This window comes from Hippocampus guttulatus, chromosome 6, assembly GCF_054856545.1.
Source record: "Hippocampus guttulatus isolate MCC_2025c chromosome 6, RoL_Hgut_1.0, whole genome shotgun sequence".
In the NCBI taxonomy this organism is placed as follows: domain Eukaryota; kingdom Metazoa; phylum Chordata; class Actinopteri; order Syngnathiformes; family Syngnathidae; genus Hippocampus; species Hippocampus guttulatus.
This window is the reverse complement of record NC_141266.1, coordinates 20,245,113-20,261,586: the sequence shown is the minus strand read 5'-3', so window position 1 is coordinate 20,261,586 and position 16,474 is coordinate 20,245,113. Positions and strand designations below refer to the sequence as shown.

General features: G+C 48.4%; 1 protein-coding gene across 2 annotated transcripts in view; it reads left to right on the top strand.

The window, feature by feature from the left end:
- Window positions 1-44: 44 nt before the first annotated feature.
- scap (SREBF chaperone) overlaps window positions 45-16,474 on the top strand; it is a 22,218-nt gene continuing 5,788 nt past the window's right edge. Inside the window, exons 1-22 of one of the 2 annotated variants that reach the window (XM_086114558.1) lie at window positions 45-210; window positions 4,425-4,625; window positions 4,900-5,020; window positions 5,467-5,624; window positions 5,853-6,073; window positions 6,325-6,430; window positions 6,597-6,772; window positions 10,021-10,147; window positions 10,764-10,876; window positions 11,684-11,778; window positions 11,867-11,965; window positions 12,043-12,252; window positions 12,358-12,740; window positions 12,818-12,967; window positions 13,792-13,987; window positions 14,070-14,185; window positions 14,484-14,949; window positions 15,040-15,128; window positions 15,192-15,274; window positions 15,723-15,889; window positions 15,960-16,040; window positions 16,220-16,426. In XM_086114558.1, the coding sequence (XP_085970684.1) occupies window positions 4,507-4,625; window positions 4,900-5,020; window positions 5,467-5,624; window positions 5,853-6,073; window positions 6,325-6,430; window positions 6,597-6,772; window positions 10,021-10,147; window positions 10,764-10,876; window positions 11,684-11,778; window positions 11,867-11,965; window positions 12,043-12,252; window positions 12,358-12,740; window positions 12,818-12,967; window positions 13,792-13,987; window positions 14,070-14,185; window positions 14,484-14,949; window positions 15,040-15,128; window positions 15,192-15,274; window positions 15,723-15,889; window positions 15,960-16,040; window positions 16,220-16,426 (3,483 nt within the window). In that variant the 5' untranslated portion in view covers window positions 45-210; window positions 4,425-4,506. Of the gene's footprint in view, window positions 211-1,601; window positions 2,262-4,421; window positions 4,626-4,899; window positions 5,021-5,466; window positions 5,625-5,852; window positions 6,074-6,324; window positions 6,431-6,596; window positions 6,773-10,020; window positions 10,148-10,763; window positions 10,877-11,683; window positions 11,779-11,866; window positions 11,966-12,042; window positions 12,253-12,357; window positions 12,741-12,817; window positions 12,968-13,791; window positions 13,988-14,069; window positions 14,186-14,483; window positions 14,950-15,039; window positions 15,129-15,191; window positions 15,275-15,722; window positions 15,890-15,959; window positions 16,041-16,219; window positions 16,427-16,474 lie in introns of those variants that run through there. The other variant, XM_086114559.1, reaches the window with a different exon arrangement.

Genomic DNA, 16,474 nt, shown 5'->3' with positions numbered 1-16,474 from the left:
CGATTCCGTGAAGAAGTGTTTGAGAGCATCAATCTTTTGTGGAATCTCAGGTTGGACGGGTCTGCGTTGCGGACCACGCCAAAAAGGAAAAAAAAAAACATGCCAGACAACATTTAGCCGCTTTCCCCGACCACTTGACACTCTTCCAGGCACCCAAAAGGAGGAGGAGCACCGCGGAGCTGCTGCGAGGGAAACGTGACGTTTGTCCAGGCAAGTGTTGGAAGTTTCGAGCTGCTTGGCTACGAGTGCGGGGTTATAATTGAGAGGACACAAAGAATTCATTAAAACTTATATTTTATCCACAAAGTCTCTTTCAAATGGAATGTTTATTTATTAAGTTATGATTTCTATTGAATGAGGCAACTTAAAAGTGTACTCTTTATGTCATAACTTCCACCGTCGATTTATTTGCAATGTGCAAAAATGGAAAGGGAATTTATGGACGCCGCTTAATAATTTGATGCTAAATAGAAACAATTCAACGTGTGCGGCACACTCATTAAAAAAAACAACTTACTATTAGATCCAACGCGAAATATTCACAAATGAACTCCTGATTCACCCGCGTGGTTGTATTTAAACATACCGGTGTGTTTCGTGAAAGGTGTTTGTAAATCTCAATGTGTTTTGTACCATTCGTCCATGTGATGAATTGATGCAGAAGATGCTAACAGCTTCCTAGCCTATTATTGCTAACCTAGCTGCCAGGTCGCTAGACAGATACGCTTTATTCGTCCCTTAAATATTCGTGAATTGGATTTGTCTGTCAGGTATGGGTTCTTAATGTGACTTTAAGGGATTTTATGGTGCACCCCGTGGAGCTAAAAGGCTAATGCTAACCCACGACAGGAGACAAACTTTCCCACCCGAGACGCAGTCTTTCATACATTATTCCTTTCTTTTGGAAAATTTTCACAATCTTCGCAAGAAGGTGTGCGTGGTGACATTGTGTCATGACAATGTTACACGATTTAAGACACGGAATCGATTGCAAAGCATGACTAGGTTATAACTTTAGCATTAGCATGAGCCTCCTGCGTGTGAACTTTATTTCATTTTATGAGTTTTATTGTGTTCAACAACCATCTGTTTCGTCCGTTCTTGGAGCTCAAGCGAATAACAAGCACCTTTCTACTTGCTCGTTCACGGTGGCCGGGTAAATTGGAGATAAAGTACTCAGCGCGGTTAAAGCTCGGGTCAGCTTTTCGCAGCGCACTAAAGCTGTCATTAAAAAAGGATTGACGGTGTATTTTGCTGATGAATGAAGCAAAACGCGTTCTCAACACGAATGAGAACACCCCCGTAGTGGAAGTGAGGCAATGAATTTGTGTGTCAGGAAGTTGATGAGTGCGAGAGAGAGTTTGTGTGAGAGAGAGACTTTGTGTGAGAACACTTGTGACAATGAATGTGTGTGAGATATGTTGAGAGATATGTTAAGAGTTGTGTGAAACAGTGAATGTGTCCATCAATGCATGTGTGTATTGATGGACACATCAATACACACATGCCCCCCCCCCCCCTATCTCTCTCACGGGAGATGGGGGGGGGGGCATTGAATTTACGTCAGCAAATTTTTCTGTGTGTGAGAGTGGTGTGAAAGAATGAATGTGTGCATCATCGGATGGTTGTGTGTGAAGTGAGGGAAAGAGAATGTGAATGTGCATCGGTGAATTTGTCTGGGTGAGAGAGGAGTGTGTGTGAGAATATTAGAGTGGTGTCAATGCGTGTGTCAGTGAATATATGTGTAGGAGCATGTGAGAGAGTGGTGTGTCAATGAATGTGTGTAAGAGAGAAGAATGTATCTAAGTGAATGTTTGAGAGATGGTGTCTGAGCAAGTTTGTGTGTGAGATGGGTGTGACAGAGTGAAAGTGAGTGAGAGAGGACTTGAGTGTGAGAGTGTGAAAGATTTGTGCTTCAGTGAAATGTGTGAGAAAGAGGAATGTGTTTGACGTGCATCAGTGAATGTCTGTGGGGCGAGAGAGAATGATTGTGTGTGTGTGTGTGTGAGTGAGAGAGAGCGATAATGAGAGTTTGTGTGTACAGTATGTTACGCATGTAGTCAAATGATAAATGATTGATCGAGGGAAGGAAGTCCCCGTCAAGTGTTGCCTCACTTGCGGCAGCACATCTGATGACAGGGGGATCACGCTCACATGCACAACACCCTTGAAATACTTCTCGTGACCACATGAATGGTCATGTTTCTGAAACCTGGACATGGCTTGAGGGCTGCTGTTTTAGGAAATGCTTTTGACAAGAGGTAAGATGGTTGTTGTTCCACGGTGATTTACAGCAAGTGTTTGTATACTCTATTCATATGCTGTTTATCTCGTGTTCATCCAGCATTGTTGTTCATATTTGTTTGTGTTGTTAGGGCTGAGCGATTGATTGATTCCGAATAGTTATTAGGGCTCAATGATTCGGGGAAATAATTGCAATTTCCACTGTGATTTTTGCGCTGGAGGTTTTCATGACAACGAAAGTTGCCATGGTTCATTCAGTTACAGAAAGTTGTCCTAATTTTCCCTTCATTTTATCAACACTAGGATGAAACCTGAACGTTGCGCTTTGTTTTTGTCCTTGATGTTGGCGACGTGGTGTTTGTGCGGCATTGTGTTTATTTTCATAGCTGGCTTGCTCGGCTGTGTCCACATCTAAAACCATTTCAACACAATGGCTGCTCGCTCGCCAAGTAGGGGGGGTCGCAGGACGCAAACCGGAGGGGGTTCTTCCAATCGTGGAATTCGTCAGAATTAACTAGCAGCCACATCTACAAAAATTGCTGTCGTCAGCTCAAAGTTGTCAACACTGGGTGAGCTTTTGTGACCTAGCCACTTTGTGTTAGCAACCACGTTATTAACAGAAGCATGTGTATGTCAGTGTGGATGCACTTTGAACTGCCCTTCAACGCATAGCGGCGGCGAACGCTCATTCTCACGGTCTTTAGACTCATCAGGAATGTGGAAAGCGAGCACATCGCGTTCCATGTGCGCGCCAAGCAAATGCATCTCAACGGAGGCTATTGAGATGGCCGTGTTGTGATTACTGTGTCAGCTATTAATAGCAACGTTGCCTGCTTAATGCTCCTGAAGGGAACTCCCTGCAGAGTTTCTGTTGATGAGGCACGCCAAGACGCAACAACGTAGCCTGGTGCGAGACCGACGTGCTACGTTACGACGTGCTGCGCTGTTGAAGTGACCTTGGGCGACCCCGATGTCGGCTCCAGATTGACACTGGAGATCATCAGGAAACCTTTTTTCGGTTGTCTTACTTGGCTCGACAAATGAAAATAATTTCGCTGTGTTAGTATTTAGTTTAGCATTTCTATTAGCCAATACGGTAGTTGTACAGCACTTTGTATGCAGAGATGGCTGTTTGAAAGTGCTCAAATACAGTTGAGTTGAGTGTTAGCAGATATATTGTGTCAGTGTGTTGTTGGCAAATGTATTGCATGAGCAGGATGTTAGCCCATGTGTTAGCAGGCGTTAGCGGGTATTTTTTCTTTCTTTTTTTTATTTTTATTTCTCTTTCTCAGCAGGTGAAGATGTATCGAAATTGTATAGTGGCAACTGTGTTATGTTACGCCCAACATCAGCATTGTGCTGAAACCAAGGGTTTACTAGTTAACGAAAACTAATAAAGTCAAGAAAAAAAAATTGAAAAAAAATCGTTGTCCTTTTGTTTTTGTTTTTTTTGTCTTTGTCAATTAACAACATGCATGAGCTTTCGGGGTCTTTTATTTTCGGTCTTACTACGAAGCTGCAGAAGAAGGAAGGTCAGATGTGTGAAAATTGTAGTTGACTGTACTTGATTCCACAATACCGAGTGACCTGTTTTCTCATCTTGCACTCAACAAACACCCCATACATTGGGGGAAAAACTAATACTAAAACTAATAAAAACCAAACTAAGATTAACGACGATGAAAAATAAGTGTAATGAAAAATGATTATTTTAACCGGCTGCAACACGTTAAATTGTATGTTTGACCTCTTCTTTCAGTTTTTTTGCCACATTGTTCTTCGTTTATTTCTCCAAACGCTTTGTTTGGCACAACACAATCATCCGTCAACGACGAGTCATTTTCACTTTTGTCACTGCGTGGTTACCTTGGCTTGTTTGACTTGCCAGTGTGACATTACATGCTCGTCACCGACAATTAAAACAAATGTTTCCGCCTCCTGAAATTTTTTGCTCAATAAATAGGGGGGGGGGGATGCGCAACTGTCACAACAGCACATTGTGCGCAGTGGAGCACACAAGGTAACTCGCTAGATACTCAACCTGGGGCAATAAATAGAAATGAATTCAATCGTTGAAAGGCCATTACATCAATGTTTTTGATTTGTAGCAAATCGTAGGGCGTTGTAACTTTACTATGAATATTCATACCAAGGATGAATCTTTCTTTTTGTCTCAGCAGGAACTCGAATGTCCCGCGGCGTCTGCTCGGCGGCTGCCCCGTGCTCCCCAATGGCCGGGAGTTGACACCGCCCTCCGTGACGATGCTGCGCGAGCAGCTTAGGGAGAAGATCTCGGCGGCCTTCTACCGCCACGGACTGTTGTGTGCCACCTACCCGGTGCCCATCATCCTCTTCACTTCAGTCAGCATCCTCACCTGCTGGTGGGTTTGCGCTACATACAAATACACACACGGGCCTCATCGTCGTCCCCTTGGGTGGCTCTGATGACTGAAAATCGGATCAATGTATCGTGTATGTTTTTGTGCTCAGGCCATAGCCTTGTCTAATAGAGAAATAGGTGATTTATCACCATCTTGTGGCATCTATTTGGGGTGCAAATTTCTTGGAGATTTCGCAGTCTGCGGCAGGGCTCGAGTGTTAACTCATTCAGAATGCATTTCCCACAACTCTTTGACACCCCCCTCTTTCTGGCAGCTACCCGTTACTGAGGCTCCCCCTCCCCGGCACAGGTCCCGTGGAGTTCAGCACAAGCGTGCGGGACTACAGCGTTCCTTCCCACGAGCCTCAAGGAGACCTCGGAGAACGGCCTGACTGGGTATCTCTTCTTTTTACTTCACTGACGTCACAGTGTTCTTTATCCTCTGCAAAGAATGACGAATGTTACTGTTGAGGAATTATGACAATGTGCATTGAAGGAGAAAGTCTCACAAAATTTCCTAAGTTCTTTTTTTTTTTTTTTTGTATTTAATTTGTTTCACGACTGTATGTTTTTATAAAGTATGCTATTCTTTTTTATGGAGTGCTATTTTGTTTTTTACTCATTGAAAAAATATTACAGTTCCTTTTTGTGGAATAGGCTGGAATTGATGAACAGTAATTCAATTCGTTTCACGAGGGGAAGATGAATTCAACTTGTGGCATTTCAATTTGAAAAAGCAGATTTTCAGGCTCGGCAAAGAACACAGGATAACTGCCGCTAGCTTTGAAGTGTCAGGAAGAAGAAAACGTGTTTGTAGTCACGTTTTTTGCTCCACATCGCAGTACCAGGGAGCTCCGGTGGCGTACATTCAGCAAGTGTTGGTGAAGGCGGCGGTGGTGCCATGGGACAACAGCCTGGTGCTGGTGGACGTTTTTCGCTCGCCGCTGGGGCGAGTCTTCAGCTTGCTGGACGAGATCCGCAACCACGTGCACACCGACAGGTTAGTCTTACATAATGAGTAGCTTGACTCATGAGTGCCCCAGCTCGCAGCCAGGTTTTTCGAGTCGGGAGCTGTCTCTGGGTTGATTTTTTTTTTTTAACCCTCCAATGCAATTTCGGCAGTATACTTTGGCCGCTTTGTATGTTAAGGTGCCCAATATACAGTAGTTCCTGTAGAAAAGTGTCTGGAGAAAGAAATAAGATGTTGTTTTTCCGTCCTGGTCGGCAGCTCGGGCGTTCGCAGTCTAGAGTCGCTGTGCCTGCAGGTGGCGGACTTGCTGCCGGGTTTGCGGCGGATGCAGTCGGTGCTGCCCGAGCACGGCTGCCTGTTGGTCTCGCCCGCCAACTACTGGCAGAACCAACGTGAACTCTTTGACGCCGACCCCAACCCCTTGAAGACCGTCCAGAAGCACGAGCCCAAAGGCCTGCACACCTCGGCCACGCTCAGAGGTGTGTGCACGCGTCGGTGTGTCTTTAGTTTTAGTGTTGTTTATGTGTGTGTTTTGGATGGCTTGTTTTGTGTGTGTGTGTGTGTGTGTGGTTTTTTTTTTGCGTCTTGTGCGCACAGAATAGTGACAGCGTGTGTACAAAATATATACTGTAAGTTCGGTAACCAGTGTGCGTGCAGACTTGTCGTTCTTGTTTCTCGCGATTGCATGTTTGTGTTTGCGCAATCACGTCGACGTGCTTTTGTTTTCCAGACCTCCTGTTCGGCGTTCCAGGAAAGCTCACGGGCGTCAGTCACTACAACAGGAAGAGGGTGGTCACGTACACCATCAGCATCGTGCTATCCAGCTATGACGCAAGGTGACCATTTGCCGTACTACGTTGGAGCTTAGTTTGCTTTCCGCCTTGGGTCGGTTTTGCGTTCCGTTTGGTTCCTGACAAATCTGGCAGAACTCCTTGGTGACCTGAGGACCGCTTGTACTCTTGACAAAAATAACAAAAGAAATGCCTGTCCTGTGCGTGTTAGTTTCCTGGGCAGCCTTCGCGCTCGCCTGAAGCAGCTGCACCCGTCCACCAACTGCACCGGCCTGAAGAACGAGCGTATGGTCCACGTGCACTTCAAGGAGGAGATCGGCGTGGCCGAGCTCATCCCGCTGGTTACCACCTACATCATCCTCTTCGCCTACATCTACTTCTCCACACGTCAGTATCTGCTTGGCGCCGCTTCATCTCGGAAGCTTCTTAAGTCGCTTTTTGTGTGCCCAAGCTTGTTCCGTCGAGGATAATCTCCTGCACTCGACCGGCCCGCCGCTAGCGACCAGGACAAACGTTGGCTCAGTTGCCAAAGTACACGACGTGTCGCTGATTAACTTTGACGTTGTTTGAAGAGCAACACAAAGACCACTTCCTCGTATTAAAGACATTTTTGCACCATTAAACCCTTTCATGTACCCTGTAACCTGATAATTACATCAGAATCAGAATCAGAATCAGAATCATCTTTATTGGCCAAGTATGTAGAACACACAAGGAATTTGTCTCCGGTATAACACGCTGCATTAGTATCCTCGTAAACAACAAATCATTGAACCATTTTAGAGTAACCAGTAGCAGTATTTGTAGTACAAGAAGAGTGACTACGTCAGTGACTGTTTAAGGAGTTAATGGCTAGAGGGAAGAAGCTGTTTAAGTGTCTACTGGATTTGGTGCGCATGGATCTGTAGCGTCTGCCTGAGGGGAGTAGCTGGAAAAGGTGGTGGGCAGGGTGCGGGTGATCCAGGAGGATTTTCCGTGCCCTTGTCTTGATTCTTGCAGTGTGCAAGTCCTCAAGAGTGGGTAGGGCGGTGCCAACGATTTTTTCCGCCGTCCTAACTGTCCGTTGAAGTCGGATTTTGTCCTTTTTTGTGGCGGCCCCAAACCAAACCGTGATGGAAGAACACAGGATTGATTCGATGACTGCCGTGTAGAACTGTCGTAGCACCTCCTGTGGCAGGCCATGCTTCCTCAGCAGCCTCAGGAAGTACATCCTCTGCCGGGCCCTTTTCAGGATGGAGATGGTGTTGACTTCCCACTTCATGTCCTGGGAGACTGTGATTCCCAGGAACTTGAAGGTCTCGACGGTTGACACGGGGCAGTTGGATAGTGTGAGGGGCAACTGTGGAGAAGAATGTTTCCTGAAGTCCACGATCATCTCTACAGTCTTGAGCGTGTTCAGCCCGAGGTTGTGTCGGCTGCACCAGAGCTCCAGCTGCTCCACTTGTTGGCGGTACGCAGACTCGTCGCCGTCTTTGATGAGACCGATGACCGTGGTGTCGTCTGCGAACTTTATGAGTTTGACAGCTGGATCTGTTGAGGTGCAATCGTTTGTGTAGAGAGAGAAGAGCAGTGGAGAGAGGACACATCCCTGTGGGGCTCCAGTGCTGGTGGTGCGTATTGATGATGTTGTTGCTCCCAGTCTCACCTGTTGTGTCCGTCCCGTCAGGAAGCTGAGGATCCACTGGCAGATCGTAGGGGACACACCGAGGTGGAGAAGTTTGGGGGTGAGGAGTTCCGGGATGATGGTGTTGAACGCAGAGCTGAAATCCACAAACAGAATCCTTGCATAGGTCCCTGTGCTGTCGAGGTGCTCGAGGATGTAGTGCAGACCTATGTTGACTGCATCTTCCACAGACCTGTTTGCCCGGTAGGCAAACTGGAGAGGGTCCAGCCGGGGTCCGGTGACGTTCTTTAGGTGGTTCAGCACAAGGCGTTCAAAGGACTTCATGACCACAGACGTCAGGGCGACAGGCCTATAGTCGTTCAGTTCCGATGTTGCCGATTTCTTGGGAACTGGGATGATGGTAGACTGTTTGAAGCAGGATGGGACCTCACACAGCTCCAGAGATCTGTTGAAGATTTGTGTGAAGACCGGAGCCAGCTGGTCAGCGCAGACTTTCAGGCAGGAGGGGGACACTTTGTCGGGCCCCGCAGCTTTCTTGATCTTCTGCTGCTTGAAGAGCCGTCTCATGTGATGTTCGTGGATCTGTAGTGGAGAAAAAGAGGGTGGAGGGGTAGATAGAGTAGTTTCTGGTAGAGGTGGGTGTGTGTGGGAAATGGGGGTGTCCTTTTCAAATCGGCAGAAAAACATGTTTAGTTCATTAGCAAGACCCTTATTGTTCACTGTTTGGGGGGATGGCATTCTATAGTTAGTGATTGCTTTCAGGCCCTTCCATACAGATGCAGAGTCGTTAGCAGAGAACCGGTTTTTCAGCCTCTCTGCATAGCTTCTCTTAGCGATGTTAATTTCCTTTGTCAATTGGTTTCGGGCGTGTTTGTACAGTGCCCGATCTCCACTTCTAAATGCGGCCTCTTTGTCTTTCCTGAGTTGCCTGAGTTTGGGAGTAAACCATGGCTTGTTATTGTTGAAGGAGCGGAAGGACTTCTTTGGTACACACATGTCCTCACAGAAACTGATGTATGATGTTACAGTGTCTGTGTATTCATCCAGTGTGCCCGTTGAAGTTTCAAAGACGCCCCAATCAGTGCAGTCTAAGCATTCTTGTAGAGCTAGCTTTGCTTCATCTGTCCATTTTTTCACAGTCTTAACAACCGGTTTAGCACATTTGAGTTTCTGTCTGTATGTAGGTATTAAGTGGATTAAATTGTGGTCAGAAAGACCCAATGCTGCACGGGCGACCGATCGGTATGAATTTTTGATTGTTGTATAGCAGTGGTCTAGAATGTTGCCTTCTCTGGTGAAACAGTCGATGTGCTGCTTATATCTGGGAAGTTCACGGTTAAGATGTGCTCTATTAAAGCGGATAAGCTGTCCGCTGCAGTAACCGCTTTCCCTGAAGGGTTGAAAAGAGTTTCCCAAATCGACTACGCAAAGGATGAAGAATGACAACGCATTTAACATCCAATCGTTACACTGCTTGAAATCATTCTCTTTTGATGGGTCGGTTCCGTCTCATGCCAATGCAGAAGTTTGTCTTTCGTTGCCAAGATGAGCTGGGGCGGCAGCTGCTCATTGTTGCCAACTTAACAACTTTGTAGCTATATGTAGCTAGTCTTTTTTTAAAATTTAAATTAAAAAAAGAAACTGGCAGCAAAGCTATTAACTCATTCACTCCCAAAGACGTTTTTAAACGTCTTTTCAGACTTGGTCCAGAATTGGCTGGTAATGAATGAGTTAAAATGGCATCTCTTTGCCTAGCTGCCATGTGACGGGTGGACTCATTAGATGTTGTGGTTGGAGTATGTAAATGTGACCTACTATTACATCACAGTTGGGCCAAATTGAGAATGTCTTGCTCGCAGCCATTTTTTTTTTTTAAGAACTCTCCATATACGATTCCCTCCAAATTTCCTTGGTTATTTAGTTTGAAACTTTGTCGGTGGACTGGCACCCTCAACTCACATTATTACTAGCATTAAAACATCTATTTTACACCCCACCCCTCCCTCTGCAGGGAAGATCGACATGGTCAAGTCCAAGTGGGGTCTAGCTCTGGCAGCTGTGGTTACCGTGCTGAGCTCGCTGCTCATGTCGGTTGGCCTGTGCACGCTCTTTGGCCTCACGCCCACTCTCAACGGAGGGTACGCCGCACACACACACACACGCTTATCAGTGGCCTTCTTCCAGTGATTTGTGTCAATGTTTACTAGCGGTCTGTGAAGTAATTGCTATCCTGATATTGACGCTGCACATCCGTCCAATCATGTGAGAATACCTCGAAATCAGATGCCATGGCGTGACGAGCTTCATCCAACAATTGGACCAAACTTGTCTGCCATTGGCCCAAATGCACACACACGCCACTACACACACACACACACACACACGCACATGCACACACTAGTGAAAGGGCGTGTGCGTTTGATGTCGCCACTGTTGACCCAGTTGTGCACTTTCGCCCCGCCACAAAATGCTTTCCCGCTGAATCATATGTGTGCACACACACACACATATATACCAGCCCCGTTTGTGCATTTTCTGGACTGATAAATTGAAATAATGTCCAGAGATTTACATGAATGAATTAATTTTCATAAATCTGATATTAAAAAAAAGATTGAATATAAACACTTTCATGCGTGCTGCAACCTGATAAATTGTCCACTGTAGTAACCGCTGTCCCTGAAAGTGTACATATCATCCTTAGTTGCAGCCTTTTTTCGCACTTTAGAGTGGGTGTGTCTCTTGTCCTGACAGGGAGATATTTCCATACCTGGTGGTGGTGATTGGTGTGGAGAACGTCTTGGTCCTCACCCAGTCTGTGGTGTCCACGCCGGTTGATCTGGAGGTCAAGCTGCGTATCGCTCAGGGTACTCGTGGCTGGGCAATATTGCCTCAAAATCAAATCGATTTCCGAATTCCCAATGTGAATCGATTTCTTTTGTTTGATTTACTGAACGTGAAAGCATTGTACACGACTATCCTTTGGAAATGAAAATGTATTCCCACCCCCTGCCTCCCAAACAGCTTAAAATCCTAAAATGAACCATCCCAACTGCAGGGCTTGGCTGGTTCGTATATCGATTGTCCGAGAGCAGGGGTGTCAAACAGTTTCACTTGGAGGGCCATTATGACTGAAAATAAAGAAGTCAATAACAGTTTATTCAACTATTGTTGAAGGAGGAAGTTACTGTAATGAGGTTTTTGGCAACAAGAAAAAGCTTCCAGTATCACTCTTTATTTTTTACAAATGAGAATTTGAAATTTTGGTACTTATTTTAGCAAGCATCATGGAAGTTGACATATTTGATTTGCTTTCGCGGGCCACGTGAAATTATGCGGCGGGCCGGATCTGGCCCCACGGCCTTGACTTTGACACCCGTGTCCGTTTTTTTTGTCCACCCGTTTTTTTTTTTGCGGGTTGGTTTTGGAACAGCTCGTGACTTAAAAAAATGCCTTACCTGTCAACATCAACTGTACTTTTCTCCTTCCTGTTTGCAGCTATGTTTGTAGTGTAAGCAGTGAATGCCAGCGCTTTGAACAAACTCATTGGATTTCCTCAAATATACATTTTCAACTCAAATGAATCAATAAATTTGATTAATTGCTCGCCCGTAGCTCAGTATGAGAAGCAAAAGGTGTTGCCGCGTTTTTGACTTTGGACCTTTGCTCTGCAGGCCTGAGTAACGAGAGCTGGTCTATCATGAAGAACATGGCCACCGAGCTGTGCATCATCCTCATTGGATACTTCACGCTCGTGCCAGCCATTCAGGTTTTGCGGCCTTTTTTGATTTTTTTTTTTGACCGCCGGCAATGTTGTGGAAGGTTTTTGAGTGACCGATCGCTCGGATTACTCGTAGGAGTTCTGCCTGTTTGCCGTGGTGGGCCTGGTGTCCGACTTCTTCCTTCAGATGTTCTTCTTCACCACCGTGCTGTCCATCGACATCCGCCGCATGGAGGTGCGCGCATCCGTTTCCTGTAAGTCAAAAGACGTTTGTGGACACAGATCACTGATCAATGAAAATATCTGTTGCAGCTGGTGGACCTGCACGGGCACATGCGAACTGAGGACAGCCTGCCGGCAACCAAGCCCTCCCCTTTGCGAACGCGGTCGGCGCCTCCTCCACCGCGGCCCCTTCCTCACACCATCACATTACAGACCCCTGCTAGGAACCTGCGCCCCCCCAAGAGGCTTCGACTTGTCTACTTCCTGGCACGCACGCGCCTGGCTCAGCGCATCATTATGGTAAGGCCACTTAAATTGGCCACCGGTCCAGAATCCAAACACCGGTCCGGGTTTAACGTCCTCGGCGGTGGTCCAAGCGTATCATCATCGCCGCTTCGTTTGCAGGTCAGCACGGTGATCTGGATCAGCATTCTGGTCTATACTGACCCAGCCGGCGTGCGCACCTACTTGGCCGCGCAAGTGTCGGAGCAAAGTCCCCTGGGAGACGACGGGGGCGGAGGTCTGACCCCCCACCTGGAGGTGGCGCCCGTCTTCCGCGGAGGAGATCCGACCAGCACTCTCACCGACCGCCTGGCGCCGGACCCGACGCCTTTACCTGACAACCAACCGCAGGGCCCACCGGGCTCCAAAGCAGAACCCCCGCCCCACTACCCGCCGGCTGTACCGCAGATCACCTGGGGGGCTGAAGACGAGGAGGTCTGGAGGAGACTCTCATTCAGACATTGGCCTTCACTCTTCAGCTATTACAACATCACGTTAGCGAAGAGGTGATTACACCAGCGCGGATCGGAACTCCTTTCAGTGGAGGTGACGGAGCTAGCTTAGCATCCGGGCCATGTTTCAGGTACATCAGCATCTTGCCCGTCATCCCCGTTGCCATTCACCTGAGCCCTCAGGAAGCTATCGAGGGGCGCCACCCTCAGGACACCCAGTACCCACTGCCGCCCATTCCCAAGGTGGCGGCGGATCTCCAGACGGACCTGACACTTTACAAGTTAGTTGTGGCGCTCACACACACACACACACACGCACACACACTGCTCATATGACTGAAGCTTATTAGATGATTCTAAGCCGGACTCCCTCTGCACCCTCTTCCTGCAACGTACAGAGTGCCCGGCAGAACAATTAAAGGCTGTTCCACCAGCATGTCAAACATATGGCCCGCGGGCCGGAACCGGCCCCGGGGAGTTATGATCAGGCCCGCAGGATAATTTAAATGTGAAAAAAATATGCAGTTTTTCAATACCAATTTCTTGTTTAAGTTTTGTGCCTTTGTACAATCAGTGGCAATGCATATATGTGAATGGTCAAAGTAAATTGCACATTTGTCTTAAGAAATCTAAGGTGTTTCATGAAATGTTTTGTAAAAGATATGTTCATTAAATGTCAACATTTTCCTAATGTTCTTGTGCTTCACTATACCAAAACAAAGGAAATGCATTATATTTTTGCTATTTATAGCACAGTATGGTACAATCTTAATGGTCCGGCCCACTTGACATCTCCCGAGGCCGTATGTGGCCCGCAATGCGAAATGAGTTTGACACCGCTGCACTAGATAGTAGGAGGGTGTGGTTAAAACCACGCTGTCAGGTTACAGGGTGCATGAAAGGGTTAAATGCATTTTTTTTTCAGCTCACAACTTGGGATAAGTTTCATAGCAAAAAGCATGAATATGTGAGATGTGAACCACGCGTATGTAAAAGAGGACTGTAAAACGAAGCACGCGTCTCGCCACATGATTGAGTTGAGGATTGTCACGCACTAGTTTGGTGAATTGTGGAGCAGCTCCAACATTCCTGGTGTTTCCGTCAGGGTGGCGGCGCTTGGCCTGGCAGCCGGCGTCCTGCTGGTTCTGCTCCTCCTTTGTCTCTACCGGCTTCTGTGCCCGCGAAACTACGGGCAGAACGGCGGGCGGCGGCGGCGGCGAGGGGACCGGCCGTGCGACGGCTACGGATACTGGCCGCCCGTCAGCGAGATCTCGCCGCTCCTGTTACGGGGCCACAGCATGGTGGGAAAGAACCGAATTTCTTTGCGCGTCATCCGCCACCCACTCCTGGAGAGTTTGATCTCTTCGCTTTGTCGCCTTGCAGGACATCGAGTGTCTGGCCAGTGACGGGATGCTGCTGGCCAGCTGCTGCTTGGCCGGACAGATTCGGGTTTGGGATGCCCAGACAGGAGACTGCCTGACTGTCATTCCCAAGCACGGGTAAGCCGGAGCCACTTCCGATGCCACCCGAGCTCTCACCCACATCCCAACTTAAATGCCACTGAATATGCCATCTTAGCTTCCATGCTAGCTGCCGCCACTTCAACTACCACACTCCACTCTGATGTCATGTTCGATGCCATCTTAGCCTCTCTATCAGCAGCCAACTCTGTGCCCCCCCCCCCCCCCCCCTTAAGTTTGACACCTTAGATGTCTCCCTCGACGTAAACTTCAATTTTCACTCAAGATGGCGTCCTGTTTTTGAAGCTACTGAGCATGTGGCTTGTACCACTTCCAGGCGGAGGCGGAGCAGCAGCATGGACTGCTGGGTAAACGTCAGCTCAGAGGGTCCCGAGCCCTCCCTGAGCGGCGACAGCCTGTCTGAGGACGAAGGCTATCAGGTGAGGCACCGCACCACCCCCAGCCGGCCGCCCCTCTTCAAAGACCAGCCGGACCTGACGCCGCTCATCGAAACCAACTTCGCCTCCACGCCCACCTGCCCCAACGCCGCCAGGCCCACCAGGGACGGTTTCGACTACGGTGACTTGGTGGCGGACGCCTACACGGCGCACAAGCCGCACTCGCCGTCCAACTTCTATTCCCCCTCCTCGTCCTCGCCGCCCTCCACCGCGCCGCCCCACAGTCGCCCCAGTTTTGGCGACGCCTTTGACGCGACGCCCCCGGACTTGGGCGGCGGCTCGGTGTGGGCGCTGGAGCTCAGAGGGAATCTCATAGCTGCTGGGCGGAGCAACGGCAAACTGGAGGTGTGTGTTTGTCACGGGTGTGGTGCACCGTGTAGTTATCGTGTGGACTTGCCTTTGCGAATGCCATGTGTCACGGTGTCGTGTTTTCAGCTGTGGGACACCACTGACGGCCGGCTGTGCTGCAGCAGCGAGGGCGTGAGTGCATCCGGCATCACGGCGCTGGCCTTCCTCAACAACAGGTGTGTCGCACCTTTTGAAACCTTTCCACAGCATCGACTGACGAGTCGTTTCATCTTTGTCAGAATCGTGGCGGCGCGTCTGAACGGCTCTCTGGACTTCTTCAGCGTGGACGTCAACAAACCTCTCGCACTGCTTCAGTACCGAGGTGAGAATACTTGGGTGCACCTTTCAAGTGAAACCAAGCCCATGTTTTGTTTTGTTTTTTTTCTTTTCAAAAAATAAATTCTACTTGCCCAAAGTAGTCCAATCACAGTATTCTGCTTAGTATTGCGTTGCCGGAAAACAACTTACTTGACTCCCGTAGCATAGCTAACAGGATGATGACGCGATCATTTAAGCCCTAACCTGCCTCTTTGAAGTTAATTGGGGCTCCTCGGAAGAGAGGGGAGGGATGAGCAGTTACGCACAGAGAAGGGGAGCAAAATTAAATAGACTTGTGCATTGTCCTAAAAAAAAATTGCTAGTGAGTACTATGTTAGCCTCAAGGACAACCGAGGTAGCCCACAAACTTTAGGGAGCTATCGTGTACTTGCAAAGTGTGATATAAAAATGTCAGTTGTCCTGTTGATTTATTTTTCCCCTTCTCATTTTAGGCACACCATGCCGGGCTGGGGTCCCCATGTCGCAATGCTACAGCAGCGAAGACGCCATAAGCTGCCAGCTCACGCGCTCGGTGCAGTGCGCCCACCAGAAGCCCATCACGGTCTTGAGGGCCGCGGCCGGCAGGGTGATCACCGGGAGCCACGATCACACCGTGCGGGTAAGCCCCCCCCGCCTAGGGGGAAACGCTGGAAAGGACTGCAGAAAGTGCTGAATGTTTATGTGCTCAGGTTTATCGTCTGGAGGACTCTTGCTGCCTCTTCACACTGCAGGGCCACTCGGCAGGCATCACCGCTGTTTACATCGATGAGGTCACTTCCTGTTCCTTTGAAGTGTGTGTGTGTGTGTGCTTGGCCGTTTTTGTCTGGGGACTGTGTTGAACTGTCATGTGCAAATGTTGGACTGCATTTGTGCGTGTGCGCGTACGCACGCCTCTGACTAATCTTGGGCAGTGCTGTCATCGATGTTTCTTGTTCTTGCGTTTCCTCAGACGATGGTCCTGGCTAGCGGCGGCCAGGACGGCGCCATCTGCCTCTGGGACGTCTTGACAGGCAACCGCGTCAGTCATGTTTACGGTCACCGCGGCGACGTCACCTCCCTGGTGTGCACGCCGCTCTGCATCATCAGCTCGGGTTTGGATGACCTCATCTGCGTGTGGGACCGCAGCACCGGCATCAAATTGTACTCCATACAGCAGGTATGTGTCACCTGGTGGCCATGTTGCAGTTATGACTTTTCCTTTGAC